This window comes from Pipistrellus kuhlii, unplaced genomic scaffold, assembly GCF_014108245.1.
Source record: "Pipistrellus kuhlii isolate mPipKuh1 unplaced genomic scaffold, mPipKuh1.p scaffold_m20_p_4, whole genome shotgun sequence".
Taxonomy (NCBI): domain Eukaryota; kingdom Metazoa; phylum Chordata; class Mammalia; order Chiroptera; family Vespertilionidae; genus Pipistrellus; species Pipistrellus kuhlii.
The window spans coordinates 12,830,543-12,852,569 of NW_023425540.1; the positions used below are offsets into that span (position 1 = coordinate 12,830,543).

At 38.2% G+C, this 22,027-nt stretch overlaps 1 protein-coding gene across 1 annotated transcript in view; it reads right to left on the reverse strand.

The window, feature by feature from the left end:
- DNAH5 (dynein axonemal heavy chain 5) overlaps nt 1-22,027 on the reverse strand; it is a 193,852-nt gene that overhangs the window by 104,004 nt on the left and 67,821 nt on the right. Inside the window, exons 17-30 of the mRNA XM_045571576.1 lie at nt 21,348-21,493; nt 19,741-19,906; nt 18,861-19,100; nt 17,062-17,252; nt 16,867-16,954; nt 13,702-13,835; nt 9,058-9,259; nt 8,277-8,512; nt 7,335-7,553; nt 5,318-5,380; nt 4,790-5,028; nt 3,838-4,078; nt 1,949-2,148; nt 314-467 (exon numbers count right to left, since the gene is read on the reverse strand). Coding sequence (XP_045427532.1) covers nt 314-467; nt 1,949-2,148; nt 3,838-4,078; nt 4,790-5,028; nt 5,318-5,380; nt 7,335-7,553; nt 8,277-8,512; nt 9,058-9,259; nt 13,702-13,835; nt 16,867-16,954; nt 17,062-17,252; nt 18,861-19,100; nt 19,741-19,906; nt 21,348-21,493 — 2,519 coding nt within the window. The remainder of the gene's footprint in view (nt 1-313; nt 468-1,948; nt 2,149-3,837; nt 4,079-4,789; nt 5,029-5,317; nt 5,381-7,334; nt 7,554-8,276; nt 8,513-9,057; nt 9,260-13,701; nt 13,836-16,866; nt 16,955-17,061; nt 17,253-18,860; nt 19,101-19,740; nt 19,907-21,347; nt 21,494-22,027) is intronic.

A 22,027-nucleotide genomic window follows, 5' to 3' on the forward strand; every position in this document is an offset into this window, starting at 1 on the left:
ATAATTCTACCCTGCTCCAAATTCTACCTTCAAATTATCCCAAGTACGTCAATTATGTAGGCACTCCTTCTTTGTTTGTTTTAACCCTCAGTTTCCTATAAACCTCTCAGCTTTGTAGTGTTCTTCCTCTGGTTGTCATGCCCCTTCTTTTCCTTAATTTCTCTCTCTTTGAAAAACAGTTCAGTAGAAACCACACACAAAAAAAAAAAATGGGGAGAGGGCAGGAACATAAATTGAATTACTTTTTTTAGAGGGAAAAAAATTAGTTCTCTAAGTTAAACACCTGATGAAATCATAAAGAAAATTCTAAGACCTTGGGAAGCTGCTTGGCGATATCTCCTCCCACAAAGACGGCCTCTAAGTAAATCCACAGATTCTGCACCAGCATCCAGTTCTCGATGATGTCTGTCGAGTTGGAAAGGAACTGCACCCATTTCTGAATCTGGGCTTTGAATGGCATGTTGTACCTGAAGTGGGAAATATAGTCAGCATTCAGGGTTCGGTGTTTGATGTTTTAATTTTATTGTTGTTGCTTTCAAAAATTAAAAAGGTTTTTAAAAATCCTAATTGTTACTAATTACAACTTTATGTTGCTGGCTTTTAAAATGATGCTGCCAAATGACTAATTCACCACCATTTATTGGACATCATTAGACTAACGTTTTCCCTTTTGATCCAGAGCACAGAGAGGTGGGAAACATGTCCCCTAAGGAGCAAGTTGGGTATGAGATTTGACTCCACCCAGCTGCCATAGTATAATCCTGGTCACTGTTGCTACCGCCAGACATAATATTCTTGCTACGAAGCTTCTGTGTCTTTTCCTTGGTGTCCCTGGTGTTCCTCACACAAACCCACATTTGATGCCATTGGTAAGCAAAGTTTCTCCCTCCCTAATTTTTATTTAATTTATATATGTGCCTTTTCTACCTCCCAGGGATTTGTCATCTTCCATCCATCCCTCATTCTGGTTGGGTAATGAGTATTAACCAAATTTGTTAAATCTCACCAAATCCTAAGTAGTTCAGACTCTATGTTACCAAAGATCTAAATCTCTAAGACCCAATTTTATATGCTATGTCATTCATTTCAAACTCTTAGATGTACCCAGTAAGTGGGAAGAATAAGCATTTTAAGTAGTTATTACTCCCTACATTAAAATGATTGATACACATATACACAGAGAAGAGTAGTAGCATTTGAAAGGTATAATAACAATAATCACATCTCATTGGTATCCACATTCTACACAATTACCATATATTTGAGAAGATTCTAGTGGACAAATGTTTTTTAGAAAGATAAAGGAAAGTGGTAACCCAAGGAAATGCCAGTCTAGGAATCTGGCTTGTGAGGCCAAACCATGTTGGCCTTGCTATTACTGCCAGATATAGAAGTGTTAGACTGGCGTTAGTCTACACTGTTTTACTTTTCTTTGTGAATTAAATTCACTCAGTATCCTGATCATTAAAGTCCTGATGCACATTAAAGTCCTGATGCACAGTATCCTGATGCACTTCTAGTCCATAAACTTATAGGCAAAAAAAGGTTTTCTGGGTAAATTATTAGTTTGAAATTCAGAATAATCCTCTCCCCACCCCGGCCCAGAGCCCACTGCACTGCTGGCTGTGCAGTGAGGCTTGTCAGCAACAAGGCTGAAATGCCCACAGATCCAAGCAGCCAATGCCATGTTGCTGATTGTATCTATTGATGTTCTATTCTCCTGGACCATTAGTCCAATGGATGGTCTCAGAAAATGCACGAATGGAGGACAATGAAATAAAAACAGGATCATACATGCTATGCCAAAAGCTAAAATGAAAGCCAGTGTTGTTAATATTGAGTAACTTGTGTGAGGGGTATTGCTGCATTTTTTTAAGCATTAGTTTCCCTTGAAATGCTTGGTCTTATGGTCCTCAAACCTCAGGAAAGAAAGTTGGAGGTGTCCTACCTGTTGCTCAGTAGGGAGCCCAGCAACATCAAGCTGTCCTCCATGCTGGCGATGATTTCCGAGGTGCTGTCTCCTCGCAGGAGGAGTTCTCCGCGAGTTTTAAAGCTGCCAAACGTGAATGTTTTGCTGTCCCATTCATTCACCACTTGCTTCAGCTTTTGCTCGATGTCTCTCTCTTTCACAGCACCGATGCAGATGTCCTAGAAAGGTGCAAGCTCTCACTTTATCACAAGAACATCACACATCCTTCCCAAACAGTCTAGGATCCTCAGAGGACCTATCTTCACCTTTTGTTTCACGTGTATCTATAAACACTCATATTCCTAAATCTAGTAAATGAGTAAATTCTGCAGAGCTTGTGCACAGCAGAGGGATTATAATGAACAATACAGTATTATAACCATTAAACTTGCTAAGAGCCTAGATGTAACTACATGATGAAAGAGGTGTTCAAAAGCTGCAGTATCATTGCTATATACATGTCTATCAAATCAATACACCTTAAACTTACACATAGTGATATGTCAGTTATATCAAACATTTTAAATTGGGATCAACAATATGCAGTAACCTTTTAATGTTTCCATGATTAATTCAAATCAGTGTGATACAAGAAGAGGGCATTAGCAGGATTCTGACTTCTTCCCAGCTCTGGTCACTTTCCCAGTCTCCTCTGCAGCCTTCTCTCTGTGAGACCAGAAGTCCAGTCTTGCCTTTGCTCTCTTCTGGTCTCATGTTCCTCTCTAGCGGAGCTCTCTGTGCCCATGCAGTCAGTAAGCTTTTGTATATCCAAGTGAGACCGACATCTATTTTGCCTACTGGGTTTCTCTGCTTCACTATGCCCCAAATAGAATTTGTGAAATATCAAAGTCGTGCCCAAAATCAAGTTCACAGTCTTTGTACCTGTCACTCAACCTGATTCCCTGTTTCAGTGATAAGCCCCAAATCCATCTAGATCTCCCAGAAAATCTAGGGTTCATTCTTAGTCCCCCCACCTTGTATCACCTATCATATTCCCTCTATCGCCAAATTCTACCCAATTTTACCACCTAAATATCTCTTCATTTTTTCTACCCTCTCCAATTTAACTATCTGCCCACTCATCCAACACACCATTGAATTTTGCCTCAGATATTTTTAGAAGCTCCCAACTTGTTTGCCCATCATTTCCCTTGCTGTTCTCCCATCCTTTATCCACACAGCTAGCAGAGTGAACTTGACCAAATGAAAATCTGACCATGGCACTCTCTGCTCAAAATACATCTTCCAGATGGCTTCTCACTACTCCAAAGCCTAACATCCATAACATGTTCTAGTCCACTGCACCTGCCCTTTCTCAGTTCTCTCCTCTCTCCCCCACACACCTAGCCCAGTCATTCTGGCCTTCTAATGGTCCCCCAAACACATCTCAGATCCTTCACACATGCTTTTCTCTCTGCCTGGCATTGCCTTTTTTGTACTTTCCAAGTGCCCCACCCTGACAGACAAGCACACTTCCTTTATCCAGCCAGTCACATGCATCCACCCTTATCACCCTCCCCTCACCTCCCAGACAGGTCAGCCCCTTCATTATAGGAACCCCATAGAACATCATACATTTTCTTCAATGGTATTTACCACAGCTTGTAACTGTATCCTTATTTGTATAAACATTTCATTAAACAAATTAATTAACTACCTATGAATGTAGAGATGTATCCTCACATCTCTACCACTAAGCACAGAACTTATCACAGCAACATTTGCTGAAGGAATTATGTGGATGCCAGGAAAACAGTCTTAATTGTCTTGGGATGGTGTTGGGAAGCAATATTCCACAATGCAAGACTACTATCAAATAAATCCCATGAGAGCTTCCAGTCTCCCACCATGCATGCTATCTGCTGTACCTCTATTTCCTCTTTGTATTTCAGAAGAGGTGCCTCCATGATATTTCTTAACTTAAAAGTTTCGTTTCCCACATCCAGACAATGCCCAGTGAGAGCAGTTATCCTTGCCCAGTGCCTGTCCATCATGGCCTTGCTGGCCATGTGTTCCAGCAGGGGGCAGCACTCGCTGAAATCATCAATGGTCTTCTTCAGATCCAGAAAAGCCTGCCAGTCCTTTACTGCCCTGGGCAGCTTCCGACATCTGCAAAGGGAAGGCAACAGGAAAGTTCATTCACCTCTGAGTCCAGAAGTCTCCAGTCCAGATTTGTCTGCCAGCATCTCTATCAAAACTAGACACTTATAATATCTATCACATTTTTAAATCTCAGATATCAGAGGATATCAATTAATCACATTTATTTGATAAAAATTACTCCTCCCAGTCAGGAAAAAAAAAATTTCAATCCCCCATAACAACTAACTAGATAAAAGGCATTATTTTAAAGGATTGAGGTACCTCCTCATTCAATCCAATTCTACACACATTTCTTGAAACCCAACAAAGTACAAAACACAGCTGTGAGTATCAGACTGTCAATCAAAAAATTACAACCAGTGACCATCCATTTTCTTTGGGTTCAATACTTAACAGGACATAGAAAAGCCATGGCTCTTGCTTTTTTCCGGGAAATCATCTTACTAAACCCTGAATGTTCAATAAGTATAATATAAATAGAGATCAGCTCCAAGCTGCAGAAAAGCCTTTGATGATATTCACCCAAGTTTAAAGAGTGTACACACATGGGACAATTAATAAATGGCATTTGACAAGGATGATGTCTAGCCTACAACTGCAATGCAGCATGCTGTGCTTTCAAAACATCTGGAGGGAGAAGAGAACTTGACAGTCAATCAAATAAGAAAGCATTTCAGGTTCAATAGTTCTCAGCATGTTAAACACTGAACTCCTCACCTGTTCTGGAACTCTAGAAGTTCATTGTTGATTTTTTCAATATTTACTTCTGACCACAGAATATCGTGGTAGCTATTTACAGCCTCTATAACGCTGTTGTACAAAGTGTATATTTTCTGGAGAAGATTTAGTTGCTTTTTTATTTCAAGAAGCTGAGGATACTGAGTAACTGGCAGACCAAAAAGCTCCTCTCCTCCAGTATAGGTGATGTACTTCCGATAGATATTATCAAATTGATTCTAATAAAAACACAAGTGAGAATGACCAAGCATGTAAATTTAAAAAAAAAAAAGTCTGGAAAATCTCAATATATAATCTCTGAGCACATAGATAGATAAATACCAAATGAATGTAATTAATCACATAGAAAAGAACTCTACCTGTAACCATACCAAATCATATTTTTTAAGTGTAAGTCCATACCATTTCCACAATAAGCTTTCTATGTCAATAGAGAGGGAGAAGGGAATGTTTAGAAAACATGAAGGTTCTGGTTGTTTAGAAGGTCGTAGAAACTAAAAAGGTTACCTGAAACATGATAAGCCGATCACTGGCTTCCTGGGGTTTCAAGCCGCCAGCCATTGGGCCGTTCTGAAACAAACAGTTAAAATAAATATAAAATAGAATGAAGTGTTTGCATATAAATTTCACGAGCTCAAAGTATTTGAACATCAAAGTTAGTGTTCATGCATATCATCTACATGACTGGAACCAATTTTAACCAAGTTAAAAAGGACTCAGGAAAGTAACTCATTTGGAAATATTTTCAAGTTTAACTCCCAGGTACTGATGCAACTTCCATGTGTCAAGAAATTCTGAAAATAAAAAAACTATACTATTCATTTCTTAGGTGTCAAGGCACAGATTAATAGCTGCTCTATAAAAAGCACTTATAATATCTGGTTTTTTCGCTGTTATTGTTTTAATTTTTTAATATTTTTAATTGATTTCAGAGAGGGAGGGAGAGGGAGAGGGGGATAGAAACATCAATGATGAGAGAGAATCATTCATCAGCTGCCTCCTGCATACCCCCTATGGGGTTTGAGTTCACAACCCAGGCATTTGTCCTGACCAGGAATTGAACCGTGACCTCCTGGTTCATAGGTCACTGCTCAACCACTGAGCCACACCAGCCAGGCTAATTTCTGGTTTTGAACTAAAGCACTAATACCAAAAAACTCACAGATTTAACCATTCTAACATCTATGTATAAAGTAACCTATAACTTTAACATTCCAATCAGTTCTTCTCACATTAGAACACCTTAAATATGTGGATTTCTGTGCTTCTTCACCCATGAAGCTAGTGCAGGGGTCCAATTCCCTAACTTTATTAACTTTGTCATTTGCTGTGCCTGTAGTTAATAGGAACAAATGCTACCCTATGCTCTACATATTTCCCTTCCATAACATATTGTAGTGTAATCGGCTAGAAATGGGTCTCATTACGCATCATATTCCCAGCAAAAGGTTCTACACTAAAACTCATATATGTATGAGAAAATATGTACTCCATCTGCCTTGTCCATTTTGTGTCTTCAGCACCAAGGGCAGTGCCTCGCACATTCTGGGTGCTCTACAGCACTTGTGGAACTGATGAATGCTGTGGGTAGGGGTACATTTTAACTATACGTAAACTGTTTGTGTCTAGGCAAGTTTAGAAAGCTATCAAACAACTTCAGTCACAGTCCAATGACATAATATAAATAGCACTTTTTATGGTATCTTTTCCTTTCTTTATTGATTAAAATATTACATATGTGTCCTTATCTCCCCATTGCCTCTCATCCCACCCCTACTCATGCCCTCCCCCCCTCATCCAGTGTCTGTGTCCAATAAATAGCACTTTTAAATTCCCCATTTCCTATTAAAATAATTCTGGATGAACTATAAGAAAAAAGGATTATGAATTGGAAATAAAGGCCTGTGCTCTCAAGAAAATAAAATTCCCAGGGAATTTCATTAAATTTGACACAGTCTTTAAACAACTACATTTCACATCCACACACTCATATTCCCAATTACTATGTGTGCATGCAAAAGTGGGACAGTGAAGAAGACTGATAGGAAAAAATTGATTCATTTGAAAAGTGGTGTTGAGACCTCTATGGACACTCTGGATTGTAAGAAAGATAAACAAGTGGGCCCTAGAGCAAATTAAGCCTGAAACATCACTCATGGCAAAAATGACAAGACTGAAGCTGTCCTGCTTTGGGCACATCATGAGAAGTCAGGGTTCTTTGCAAAAGACAATCATGCTGGGTAAATTAGGAGGCAGAGGGAAGAGAACAAGACCAAATAGGAGGTGATTGACAACATGAAAGAAGCCACAGGCATGTGTCTACAGAAGCTGAGCAGAGCTGTAGAGGACACAACATTACAGACATCACTCATTCACAGGGTTGTCAGGAGTCAGAGCTCACTCAACAGCATGTAGCGTATGCGCGCGCACACACACACACACACACACACACACACACACAAACACCCTGGATGCTCTATTCACTCTTCCCCAAAAATACACAAAGAAAAGGCTAGTGTCATACCAAATCATAGTCCAAATAGAACTGCTGACAGTCTTGGACGAAGACCTCCACAGTACTAATAAGCTCTTTCCTGAAACCAGGCTGCAGTGAGGCTAGCTCCTTCTGAACTTCACTGGCACGTGCCAGAAGCTTCTCCCAGGCATAACGCAGAGCATCAGCTTTGTCCATCTCCTCCTTTGCTATCAGAAGCCCGTATTTGTTAAGTAGGGCATAGGATTCCTACACAAAAAAAGAAAAATATAATTCCTACCAATCAGATGCATAAGTCTACACACAGTCACTCATCAGAGCCTTTAGAACCAAAAAGATCAGCATGATCGGGACCCACCCATAGAGTTCTAGTTACTCTATTTGCAAACGGTAAAACTCTAAGTGAGCAACTGAGCCCCTTAATTTCATTTCCTGGTTTACCAGCGGGTATTTGCATTCCCAACTGCTGAGAGTGTTCACTGTAGGATTATGCTGCCCGCTTTCTAGAAAATTATCTTCAGCTGAATAGGAGCCTTCTCATGGGGAGATTATGATTGATGCTCAACAGATGTGGGGGTACAAACGGAAGTCCCCTTGTCTCAATGTGGAAAAAAACTGTGTGGTACATGGCTCCCCATGGGATCAGGCTGAAGTCAGTCTACAGCTAAGACCCTATCTTCACTTAGTTTCCCCCAACCTGACCTCATCCTTTCCCGTTTCCCTCGCTCCCCTTCTCCAGTGAATATTCATAAATAAATCATGTGTATAGAAATTCTCATCTCGGGATCTGCCCCTAACGGTCTAATACTTATCAACAGAAGGCACCCTATAAGGGTTACGCATCATCTTTACTGAAGTTGCTGTTCTTAGGTTTAACACCCAGTAGCTCCAGTCTAGACCTGGTCAGTATTTCAGCTAATCTCACCCAACCTGTGGAGAAAATTCTATAATGAACAAATGATTATCAATTACCTCGATGGGTCCTATTTGAAAGTCAATGACAATCTGCTGCTCCCTGATTTCCTTCAGTGCCACCATAGCAATTCGAATATCATCTAGGTCCTTAATTGGACGATTCAGTTTCTTACTGAACTCTTCAACAAGTGCAAAAACGTTTTCCATCTCACTCCTGTATTTTTTGTTACAGTGACGGCCGGTGACAACCATCCAGGCCTTCGTCTCAGCAGTCAAGGTGAACTTCAAGTCAGCTATAAAACCCAAGTGTCCACAGCTCAGTTTGAAAAACTTGAACCAGTATAAGAAGACCCTATGCAAATGCATGTGATAACTCTCTAACATGAAAAATCAAACTGGAAAAATATTTATTTTTCCTAATCATTATATATTCATTTACTTTATAAAGCCTGTTTCCCAGCAATTGAAAACACATTTCAAAATGCTAAAAAAGAAACACAGCACATATCAAAACCATTGGAGGTAAGTAACCCTGAAGTTTGTTACTGTTGTTTATTAAAGAAAGGATAAACTTTCATTGCAAATACAACAGATCCCCTGCTTCTGAATTAGCATTTATTTTCAAGGTTTAGCAGCAAAGCATTCAAAATAGTCCAGAATAAATAATTATGCAGAAGGGAATTAAAAACAAGTCTACAAATTGATTTTAAAGCTTACGACCTATAAAGGAAACGTCAGTCTTTAAGATAAGCTAAAGCTCTCTGGAGTCCTAATCTCCATAAAGAGACAGAATGATACTGTTGAATTGTTATGGCTGTCTGAAAGAAAATGGACCAACCTGTGTACAGAGCAATGGCACCCACACAGATATATTCAGGCTCAGCATTAATCTTCTGCTCTAGGTTTTGGAAATAGAGAATCTGAGATTCAAATTCGGGAAGCAGGGGGTTTTTCATAATGAATGTCATGATGGTTTCTTCTTTCTCGTTTTGCCAAATGTGATTGTAGCATTTGAAGCAATCCATGGATGCAGTAATTTCCTAGGATACAAATAAGACTATGTGTGTTGGGAAAGAAGAGTCAGAAATGGCATCGTGCTAATGGTGAATATTTGCCAACTGTTTGATGGTTCCAATGGATTCATTAAAATGTTTCATTGGGGAACTGTGTGATTGGTTGTAAAGGCCACAGAACTGGACCTATATACAATAGTGTAAACAGTAATCCAAGACTAGTAACCATGAAACTGAAACCATCCAGACCATCCACAGCCAAAAAAAAGTGGTCTTACAGACAAGGCCCTCTTGATTGCAGCTAGACCTCAGATTAAAAAAAATCTCAGCTCAAGATCATGTCATAGAGAGTGAAGGGGAATATAAGCCTTTTTGGGGGGCTAGCTATCTGAATCTGTGCCAGTAACCTGTATTCTGACACACACTCTTGCTAGTAGATAATTAGCTCCATTCTTATCTGTGATGCTTGCCCTGCCTTGCAGAACCTGTTTCCTGGAATACTCCCATTTTACAGAGGCCATAAACCATGAACCACATACAACTCCCAGAGAGGGTTGTCAGCACTGGCACCAGTCAGGCCAGGCCTTTGGGTGTAATCTCACTTTCCCCATCCCAACCCAGTGGGGGGCTGCAAAGCCTGGGAAATGTCTGGAAGTCTGATCCATATGTGGGGACAAAGAAACCAAAAGGGATAAAAGGAAGGCTTCCTCCATACTCATCACTCAGGCTTTGGAGGTTGATCCCCTGAGTCACCGCACTAGTGCTTCTGTAATTCTACATTAAAGGCTCCTCTTCTGAGTCCTCTGAGTGCTCCACTGATTATTCCTCCATGCTGCCTGGCAGCTTATCTACAGCAAGAGTACTATGGGGAACCATGGGGAAAAACACTCCAAGAACACTCTCTCCCCTCACTTCAATGGAAACCTATTGACTTGTTCTTAAATTCAGAGAATAGAGCATAGATCTGGAGAGACAAATAACATATCCAGCATCAAACCCCACTGCATCAAATCACATAAAATGTATCAATTCATTGGATAAGGACTGACATTTGTACATTAGATCTTCCCATCCAGGAACATAGCATGAGTTTCTAAATCTGCCAATCCTTAAAATTCCTTAAAGTTTAGAGTAATCTTTCTTCCCAGCACTTTGTTCTGTACCAGCTAAAACAGCAAGCCACAGCCAGGTACAATCCTTTGTGCCATGTCTCCTTCACCTCTTCTTCCTTTGGGGCCAATTTGGTCACTTTGTTTTGAGAATGTTTTCGCACAGTTCGACCTGAACTTTAAATATTTTATTCTTATTTCCATAATTCAGCAGCTTCAATGGTTTCTTATACCACCTTCTATCAAGGTTATTTTGATTGTATATTTTACCTTTTGATAGTAAAGTTCCATACTTTTTTAGTGTTATTAAATGGGTTAATATTTTACTATATTTCTTATTGTTGCCATGATTTTTTTTTTTTTGGTTGCTATTCTGATTATGAAATTTCCTAAGTTTTGTGTGTGTCTCAATCCTGCTTTTCTCATAATCTCTATTTTATTAAATATGTAAATTTGCAAAATGAGATTTTTGGGAACACGTTTATTGCATTATAGCAAAAATGCCTATAGTTATCTTTCAATTGACTACTAACTTAACTCTTATTGGGCCTTATTTTTTTCAAATTCGCTTCTTGGATTTATTTGGTAGATAATCATATCATCTACAAAGAATTAAAAATTTGTCTCCTCATTTATGATGGTTATACATTTTGGGAATCAATTTTTCTATTGATTTACATTATAATAACTCTGAAATTATAATGTAAATCAATAGAAAAATTAATTTTTTTTACAAATTGAGATAAAATTAAAAATGAAATTATTTGAAAAAAATTAGTATTCTGAACAGCATTCTATATGGTCCAATTACATTAAGTAAATTGCACCAACTTGTACTAAACCAAGGAGTAGTTTCACTTCAACCCCCAACATGTAGCTAAAATGACTCTCAGAGATTTGGGTATAATAAGTGTTAATATTTCTCACCCATTAAAATCCAGAAAGCTAAGCCTGTCACTGCTTGTCTCAACCACAACTGCTCCCTAAGCAAGGGCTGAGGTGTTGACATAAAATGCCCCAAATGCTTTGCAACAGTAGGTAGATATTCAAGTGTGTGATGGCTTGGAACAGGCGTCCTCAAACTTTTTAAAGTGGGGGCCAGATCACGGTCCCTCAGAGAGCTGGAGGGCCGGACTATATGAACTACTAATTTCTACTGTAACACCTCGGCTGCGCTCACTGCCCAAAAAACCTGGCGGGCCGATCAGACTCCTCTGCGGGCCGCATGTGGCCCGAGGGCCGTAGTTTGAAGACCCCTGGTGGCTTGGAGAATGAATTACAGATTATCAAAGATCACTGGATATAGGCAGACCTTCCAGAATCCTGAGCTGTTAAAACTTCAAGAATTTATAATATTAAGATACACCATAACTAAATGTTTTAGACTTTTATTTATTTTATGCCAGTCTTCATTAGATGGGAACTTGTTAGAACAGAGGTAATCTAGAACGTAAAGGAAAATCTACATAAACAATCTATGTAGAGCTGTTTTCCTTATTTTTTACCAAGGTTATTTTGATTGTTCAGTTTAGCTAGTTCATCTTTTTAAGCCTGCCTGGCAATGTTATAAGTTGATGACCAGCCTAGGGAAATGCTGAATGCAGGTCAGGTTTAGGCTCTGATATAATCAATGATGGCAGGAGAAAAGGAGCTGGGTCCTAGGATTTTCTGTGGTTGTGGGACAACCATCCAAAAGGGTCTAAGGCTGTGGCTGGCTAGCCATGTGGAGCTCTATGACAAGCACACATATATTCCTCCAGAAACAATTTGGCCATCCTACCAAAATTAGAAAAAGTTCTTCAAATTATTTTAAGTGCCAATCTTTTAAGGAAGACTAATTTCTATACATTTCCTTTGCATAATAAAAAAGCCAATGTAATAAAAGTGACAAAAAGATAAGTATATTTGTTGCCAGCAGTATGTTAATTTCAAATTGCTGTGTCTTACCCTTAGATTTTCATAATAGGGGCTACTTATGTTCAGAGAAATTAATGGACTTTATTACTGATTTGCTTTATTGTACTTTCCATGATTAGAAGACATTGGGAAGTATATGTGAATGTTCTTTATAATCATAGAAAGTTATATTTAGCTTTACCATTTAGTATAAAGCTTGATAAACTAAGTGCTAGATGAATATTTCTTAAACTGTATTATGTGAACACTGTCTCTAGGGCAAAATTAAACACAGGACCTTCAATATATTAAAAAAGGAAAATTGGAAATGGATAAATGCAAAAGCTTCCAGTTCCTTCAGGAACAAAAAAAATTAAAATTAAACTTAATATCCTCTCGTATTTTTACAGCAATTGTAACTTTTCAAAATGCTTTCAAAACAAATGAAATTCATTCCATCAAAACGAAGTAATAGAGCCCAGGCTGGGTGGTTCAGTTGGTGGGAGCATCGTCTATACACCAAAAGGTTGCGGGTTTGATTCTTAATAGGGCACATATCAAGGTTGTGGGTTCAATCCCCAGTCAGGGTGCATACAGGAGGCAACTAATTGATGTTTCTCTCTCACATTGATACTTCTCTCTCTAAAACCAATGAACATATCCTCAGGTGAGGATTGTTTTTTTAAGGAATAGGAAAAAGTACTTACTGAGTGGCAACTATTTCCTCAACACTAAAACCATTTTTAAAGAATCAACAGGTGTTAATGACAACATAAAGAATCAACAGATGTTAATGACAATGTAAATATACATATTTTTAAGCAGAGATTGACTTCAGGACTTTGAATCTTTTTACTATAAGAACAGATTTGCCCAAACAAAAAAGGCAAAGTTAAGAGAAAAACAGGTTGGCAATAGACATTAATTCAAATTTACCCCCACATCAAGTATAAGTTTACATTGATAACATTAATATTTTCTTTATTTTTCAGTATTATCTGATTTCCACACATCAAGATACATAAATTCTCATCTGATATTTTTTAAGATTTGCCTCAGAATACAAATATGAAAAATTGACTATAAATCTTATTCTATTTCAAATATACTGGTATCATTGACTCTATGAAGGTAAATTGTAACACCAGTCTGACTTGTGGTTTGGGACATATCCAAAAAATTTTAAGTTACGTTTATTTGAATTGAAATGATAAATTAATTAATTAATTAATTAAAGGCGCTAGAGAACACAATATAAAACATATTAGTTCTCTTTCACGTTGCAATCTAGAATGAAATCTTTAAATAAACATTTGCTGTGTACATACAAAGTACCATAAGCAGCTCACTGAATTCACAGTAGATGAGACCCTGCCTACACGAAGGACAAGCTGGTGATGTTCAGCTACACACAGGCACTTGTTATGAAACAAGGAGCCCTGCCTACAAATCCCTGTGACCTACCTTCTTGGTGGAGTTGATGATTGTGCTAAGCACAGAGACTAGTTTTACAATATCTTTGTTGTCAGAAACGTTCTTATAGTAGTTCCTGGATTGCACAGGAATGGGTAAATTTACAGATGCTATCTCAAAAGTATCTAAAAGCAGAAAAAGAGAGGGGAAAAAAAGGTTTATATCAACAGCACAGGGAACATACTTTAAAAAGAGAAGGTCATTTCTAGAATGGTAAAGACCTTTGAAAACATTGAGGGGAAAACTGTCAATATCGATTTCCCAGAACTCTGGAAATTATCCAAAGCTTGCAACAATCCAGGAAACATTTGTTTAGTCAAGAAAAATGCTAAATCCCGTAACAACTGTGAGTTTTGTGGTGTTTTAACTTGTTCTATCCCCATTGTCCCCTCACTGGGTAGGCAGGAGCCTCAAAAAAAACAACAGCCTTACAACCAGTGTGACTGTGCAAACCATAGCCTGGCAGTCACCAGAGGAGGCCAGACTGGGTTTGGAGTTCCCCAAGAAACCCCATAAAATTTTCACTATTGGACCATTCTGGATGCTACCTCGCTACTTCAAAAAGCCCCATTTAAAGAGGTGATCTTTATTTCACCTGATTCAAAACTCACTGAGTGTGAAAAAAAGAAAAAAATCCCTATCTCTAAGGCATTTGTCAAAACTAATCAGCAACAACTGTTTAACTTTATAGCTGCCTGAGGCAATGCTATTAGTTGGGGAAAACAGGAAGTTGGCCAAAAAAAAAAATTAAAAATCTAGAAATGAGATGTCTATCAGGGGTCTGGGAAGGGGGGCTATTATAATGTCTTGACACATTCCTGACATATTCCTGGAGCTCAAGGCCACACATATGTACAGAGCTAGGCAAGTGCTCAGGAAAAACCTAAAGATGCCCCAATGTTTTAGCTCTGGTTCAACTTGAGACTTGCCCAATCAGTAAATAAAGACTAAGGCAGTGTTATAACTTACTGAGCTTCCAAGGTGCTCTATACATAGTGCTCCAACACAAACACACACACACACACACACACACTCACACACAGTGTCCCCAGGTAGAGGGTGGAAGACTTACTGGTTCAAAGCAATAAAGGAAATTTCTGGGCAATCATTAGTTGAACACTAAGCTAATGAAGCAGAGATTACAATAGTACACACCATAGACAAGACAAATTTTATAGAATTAGTCCAGGAAAGTCAATAAGAAAACAAACAGTAACAACTCCAGACCCTGGGGGGAAGATAATCAGATTCTCAGAGTTGCCACTTTATATTCTTTAAAATATCAACTTTTCAACAAAAAATTAAATTGTGAGACGTGCAAAGAAACAGAACAGTGGTGCTTCACACAGGAACAACAGCAGCCAACAGAAATTATACATGAGAAAGCCCAACCAGTGGACATATAACTCAGCAATTCCACTTAGAGGTATATACCCAAGAGAAATGAAAACAAATGTCTGCACAAAAAATTTGTACAGAAATGTTCATAGCTAGATTTTTCATAATAGCAAAAAAATGGAAACACCCAAATACCCATCAACTGGTGAGTGAGTGAATAAAATGTGATGACATATCCATATAAGGGAATAGTATCCTATATAATAAAAAGCTAATATGCAAATCATCTGAACAGCAGAATGAAAGGTCGCTATGATGCACCCTGACCACCAGGGGGCAGACGCTCAATGCAGGAGCTGCCCCTTGGTGGTCAGTGTACTCAGCAAGAAGCCTGGCTCACAGTTGGATAGCATAGGGGAGGTGGCGGGAGCCTCTCCCACCTTTGTGGCAGTGCTAAGGATGTCCCACTGATGGCTTTCGGACATCCCCCAAGGGCTCCTGGACTGCAAAAGGGTACATGCCAAGCTGAGGGAATCACCCCCCACCCAAGTGCACAAATTTCATGCATCAGGCCTCTAGTTTATCAATACAAAGGAATAAAGAACTGATGCATGTTGTAGAACGGATCAATCTTGAAAACATTATGCTAAGTGAAAGAAGCTAGTCCAAAAGACCACATATTGTATGATTCTATTTATATGAAATGTCCAAAATAGGCAAATCCACAAAGACAGAAAGTAGATGAATAGTGCCACAGCATATGGGGCAGGGGAATGGGGAATGACTACTAAGGGTACAGGGTTTCTTTTGGGAGTGATGAATATATTGTAAAATTAAATGTTGGTGATGGTTACAAACACACTAAAAACCACTAAATTGTATGCTTTAAGGGATAAATTTTGTTATGTAAACTATATCTCAAAGCTATTATTTTTAAAAGATGTGGCTTATTTCTTTTGTCATGACAAAATATATATACAATTTTTCATTGAACATTTTTTCTTCTGAATTTAAGATATAATTCATAAGTGAACATATTTTGTTTAGAAAATTGTGAATTTTCAACTATTCTAGGAAGTAAAGCAATGTTTCTACATAATATAAAAGTGAAATTAACACAATAACAACATATGTTTTTTAGCTAAAATAAATAAGTAATGTTGTAAATTGTGGGTAAAGTTGTCTTGAGCTGTCTTTAACCTCCTCAGTAACATACTGTTTTAAAGGGAAACTTGCTTCAGTTTCTTCCTCATGGTTAGTTGATTTATTGTCTCAGGACATGAGCATTAATTGAAAATTACATGGGGTCTGCTATTTGCAGGGATGCTTTAAAAGGAGTTTGCAGAACTAAAGACAACATTTAATTTAATGAGGAACCTACAGGTCATATGCTCCCTAATTTTACAAAATTCAAATAAAAACCATGGGATGTACAGCATGTTCACACATCATAAGATGTTGGCAAAACAGGACACATATTGGGTTGAAAATATCTCTTTAGTATCAGGAAATGTTCACTGTGATGGACATCTCTCTCACAATCTCTTTAAAATGAGAAATCAAATGCCAGTTCTCATCATCACATTAGACCAGAAATCAATGTTGCACCCAAAACTTTAGGATACCCATTAGAGGTAAACTATTTGTAATGGTCATATTCAAAGACATGGATCTTTATATTTTATACACTTAAAGTGGGATCATAGATTAATATGCCAACCTAATCTGATTTAAGAATTGCATAGAGAGAACATGCATTTTAGCTCAATAAATACTAGCTTACAATGGCTAGTTTAAAAGAAACAAAAAAACACTTACCTTGAGGTTCATTTTCTCCCATTTCAACATCAGAATCACTGTCTTCCTTATTCTGCAAAGCAACCATTTTTCTTTCGTGCATCTTTCTCTAAAACATAAAAGGACATTTTTCAGCTCAATCTCGTCTGTAAAAGATTTTATTTTATTTTATTTTATTTTATTCCATAGGAAATAATTTCTTCATCCCATACTCACCTTGGACAACAGCTCACTGCTCCACTGTCTAACCCCCTTGGTGACATTGATGATGCACTCCACAGCTTTGTTCAGCGTTTGCTGTACATCTTCCAGGGCAGGGACCATGGCAATGTTGGGAATGGCCAGAGTTATGCCTGCCCGGAAAATGGGCCGACTGTTTGGCTTTATCTGAGAAGCACTGTTACTATCTGAGTAAATGGAAAACAGAGCAAATTTAATCTTTTAAACTTAAAATGGGATTTTTTTTTCATTATTACCAGTGTGTGTGTGTGTGTGTGTGTGTGTGTAACTTTATATACTTATACTAGAGGCACAGAGCATAAAATTCATGCAATGGAAGGTGAGGGGTTGTCCCTCAGCCCAGCCTGCACCCTCTCCAATCTTGGACCCCCTGTTGGACATCTCTCTCAAAATCCAGGACTGCTGGCTCCCAACAACTCACCTGATTACCTGCCTGATTGCCCCTAACCGCTTCTGCCAGCCAGCCTGATCGCCCCTTAACCAATCCCCTGCCAGCCTGATTGATACCTAATTGCTCCCCTGCTGGCCTGATCGCCCTCAACTGCCCTCCCTTGCAAACCTGGTCCCCTTCAATTGCCCTCCCCTACAGGCCTGGTCGCCCCCAACTTCCCTTCCCTGCGGGCTTGGTTCCCCCCTCCTCACCCAATTGCCCTCCCCTGTTGGCCTGGTCACCCACAACTGCCCTCCCCTGCCAGCCCTCTTGTGGTAGCCAGCTTGTGTGTCGGCATGATGGTCAATTTGCATATTACCTCTTTATTATATAGGATAGTCAGAAATGCCCAAAATATATAAAGTTGGGAAATAAATGTGATTTAATTTTCAGCATATCAACCAACATTTGATAAGTTCTAATACTATTCCTGTATAAAAAAAAAAAAAAAAAAAAAAAAAAAAGCTATCCTCTATTGCAAGTGAAATAAAACATATTGAACCAGGCCACCAATCAAACAATTCTTTCAGTGTTTCCATTTTTTAGTTATTCACTTTTAATTAAATATTAAAGATGCTTTTTCTTAAATGCCAATATTCAAAATAAATAAAAAGGTTGTATGGTCCTATTATTTTCCCATTTGAACTAATTACTGTTTCTCTTTTTTTTTTACTATTTTAAATTTAAAATTTAATTTCAGAATGTCTCTAGGTTTGATGGATTTTTGTAACCCATCTGGGAAACACAACACCTGTTTCTGAATTGTGCTGAGGAAGAGCTGATTGTATTGAGAATGAGGAAACCAGCTGGAAAGTAGTAAACTGACACAAAATTATTTTTTTTTTAATTTCTGCTTTGAAGAGCATGGCATTAATAAGATCTCTCTCACTTTATAAGACTGGCTAATCACCTAATAATTTAACAATGAAATTATCTTTCCATATATCTCCTTTTTAAAGTACTTGAGGTTTTTTCCTTTCATTAATTCATTTTACGTTTTCACCTTGTTACAAAAAGATTAAAAATAATGCCAACTATTATGCTATTATCAAAAGCTAAATGACCTTAAGCAAATTATTTAACCTCCCTGTGCTATGGTTTTCTGTTTTAAAATGAGGATAATGATAGTATCTACTTCAGAGAATTGTTGGGGAAATCAAAGTTCACAATGTATAAACTTACAAGGAGACACTCAATAAATGTGGGCTTTTTAATTATTTAGATTTCTCTCTCTCTCTCTCTCTCTCTCTCTCTCTCTCTCTCTCTCTCTCTCTCTCTCTCTCTCTCTCTCTCTCCCAACCACTCTGTCTGGCCAGCCAGTAGGAAAATTCTGTGGGATTATTACCCCAGAAGTTAATCGTGTTGGATGAATGAATTCGCTTGCGGATGGCCTCTAGTGTATTCCTCGTAACCTTCATAAGAGCATCCATGTTTTGGTGATTGAAATGAGAGAGCAACTCGCAGGCTTCTTCCTTTAAGATCTCACTCTCTTTCTTCTTTCTCGTGATTGTCGACAAAGGCAGGAAGGCTGATTCAGCACTAAGGGAAGGTGTCAAGGTGTCAGAATGTCCTCTTTTTGCTGTTACTAGATGATAAAGACAGAGGGGAAAAACATATGTTGCAAGAAAATAAATAAATTACATGCAAATTTAATAACACTTACATGTCACACTTCTTAGAAAGTGGACCATCAAAGGATAGAAAATGGAAAATGGAGGCATCTCCTCCTCAGTGTGAGGAAACAGATGTGAGAGACAAGAGCTATGACTGAAAAGCAAGATTGGACCTCAGGGGCCTGGGTGCTGGTACTCTGTCTTCCACCAACATCCAGAAAACCTTGGAGAAACAGCCTCCCATCTCTGCCTTCAGTGTTCTCGTCTCTCCCACAAAAGGTTTGCTCTAGTGGAGATGTACTCCAGTGGAAATTCCCAAACCATAATCCATACTACTCTATTGATAAGGAGAAAAAGCCCACACTCCTAACTAAATGCAAAGAGAGCTAATAAGAACCAATGCAAATTACATGTTTATAGAATTTAACAAAAAAATAATAATAATGTAATTAATGACATAGGATCATTGCATAATTTCAGATTTATAAACATCTTTTTAAACTTGGGAAGGTGTTTATAGAAGTATGAAATTAATTGCTATGCAGAAAATGTAATTTTAGTTAACAGTTATGTCCTAGAAAAACAAGACCTTTCCACTATCCCATCTCTTACCTGAACCTTTGTTTTTTGAATCAGCACCATTCACATTGGATACTTTTTCACTTTCTTCTTTGAATGGAACTTCCACATCTAGCAACATATTTATTAGCTCATTGACTGCTTCCTCCACTAATGAGCTTTTAAAGTGTAGTATTTGAGCACCATTTACACAAAGATCCTATAAAATAGCACAGCGTCACATTTGTTTATCTAGCTTTTGAGAGCACATCAGTAATAGTAGTAATGCCATAAATTCAGCCTCCAGATGAAATTTAGGCCTCCAAAGATGCTGGGCCACACCCCTCACACTAGCCCAGACATGGCATCCTATAAGGGAAGGTGTTAAAGACAAAATCAGACAAACACAATACCATATGATTCCACTTATTTGTGGAATATAATGAACAAAATAAACAAACAAAATAGAAATAGACTCATAGATACAGAAAACAGACTGACAGGTAGGTGAAAAAGGGTGAAGTGATTAAAAAAAATAACAACTCATAGACAAACAACAGTATGGTGATTAACAGAGGGAAGAGGATGGAGGGGATAGAAGAGGGTAATGATGGGGTAAATAGTGATGGTAGGAGACTTGACTTTGGATGAACACACAATAGGACATACAGATGATATATTACAGAATTGAACATTTGAAATCTACATAATTTATTAAAGTGTCACCCCAATAAATTCAAATTTTTTTAATTTAATTATTTTAATTATGCTATTCCTCTAAAATGTAGAAATGTTGAGCTAAGAATAAAATTCATAGGTTTATAGTTCTTGTAATTCTGTAAATCAAAAACAAATAAATAAATTATATACAAATAGATAAGAAACCAACAAAATTCAAGTCAACAATATTAAATTTACTCTAAGATTCATGGAGTATTCTGCTGAAACTAAAGGGTGGGTGTTGAGAGTGGATTGGTAGAGCTGCAGATTCAATTTTACATACATACTTTCAGGTCAATAATACTAATAAAAGAAAAGCCTGCTTACATAAATAGGCTTTTTAAATTTTATTAATGCATTTAGGCTTTGCTTGTTAGTTCAGGCTATTCATATCCATGAATAATCAAAATGAAGGCCTTGTTTTAATGCATTAATGGGTAAAAAAATCTGTAAGGGGTGGGGAGGGGAAAGTCTATGCTGAGCCATTTGGACACTGGCTCCACCTTTCCCAGCAAAAGCCCAGAACCCAGAATGTGTGCCACAGAGCACCAGCTTGGGAAACGCTGCTTTACAGAGAGTTTAACCAAGAAATTCTCTCCAAGAACTGTTTAAAACAATTGCTTTATTAATTAATCCTAGCTTAAAAGGAGCTCTTCAGCTAAAGAGCTCTATTTTTCAACAAATATGGGGTGGATGGGAGGATTGACGCATGTGTTCCTCAGCAATTTCCTCCCAATTGAAGTGAAAGGTAATGACTGTTTCTCATGTCTAAGGGACTCCCTCTTCATTATCATCCTAAGACTCCGTGTTTAAGTAATATCTAGCACTGACCAATCACAGGAAGAGGGGAAAAAATGCAATTTATGCTTCAAAAAAAATGTCCCCTATAGAAAAATGAATCACAAAACAATGTCCAATAAAAACATTAATATTCTAATAACCTTTGTCATTTGGAGAAACTCTTCACAGGAAAGCGGCTCCTCCTGGGGGAGCTGACAAAGAGGCGTGCTGCTCATTTCTTCTAGAACCGCATCGATGCGGAACTCGATCAAATCATTGACCCTGTCAACCAGCAATTCCAAGTCCTCTGTGGAAAAAGTAAAAATGAATGAGAGATTAAGAATTTTGTTGTGTTTTGTCCTTTTTTTTTTTTAACTTCTCATCCAAGGATATTTTTCCTTTGATTTTTAGAGAGAGTGGAAGAGAGAGGGAAGGACAGAGAGAAATATCCATGTGAGAGAAACACATCAATTGGTTGCCTTCTGCGAGAGCCCTGACCAGGGCTGGGGCAGAGCCTGCAAGTGTGGTCCACAGGCCAACGCTCTATCCACTGAGCCAAACAAGCTAGGGCTTGTGTTTTGTTCTTAAATCAACAATGGGTTAAACTGAGGTAGTAAAACCAGGATTAAAGTCGCTCCACACCAGTTTCGGTTTTGGTTTTCTCACATTATTCTTTCTTTGGCCAGTTTCCTCGTTTTCTCAGGCTACCTAACTCTGACTCAGACTTGAAGATTTGGCTCAAAGGCATCTCCCTGAGGAGGCTACCTGTGAGCTACACATACTGGTGCGGCCCTCCTCTCATACTGACATTGACCCTGAGCAGCCTTCTGTTCCTACATGT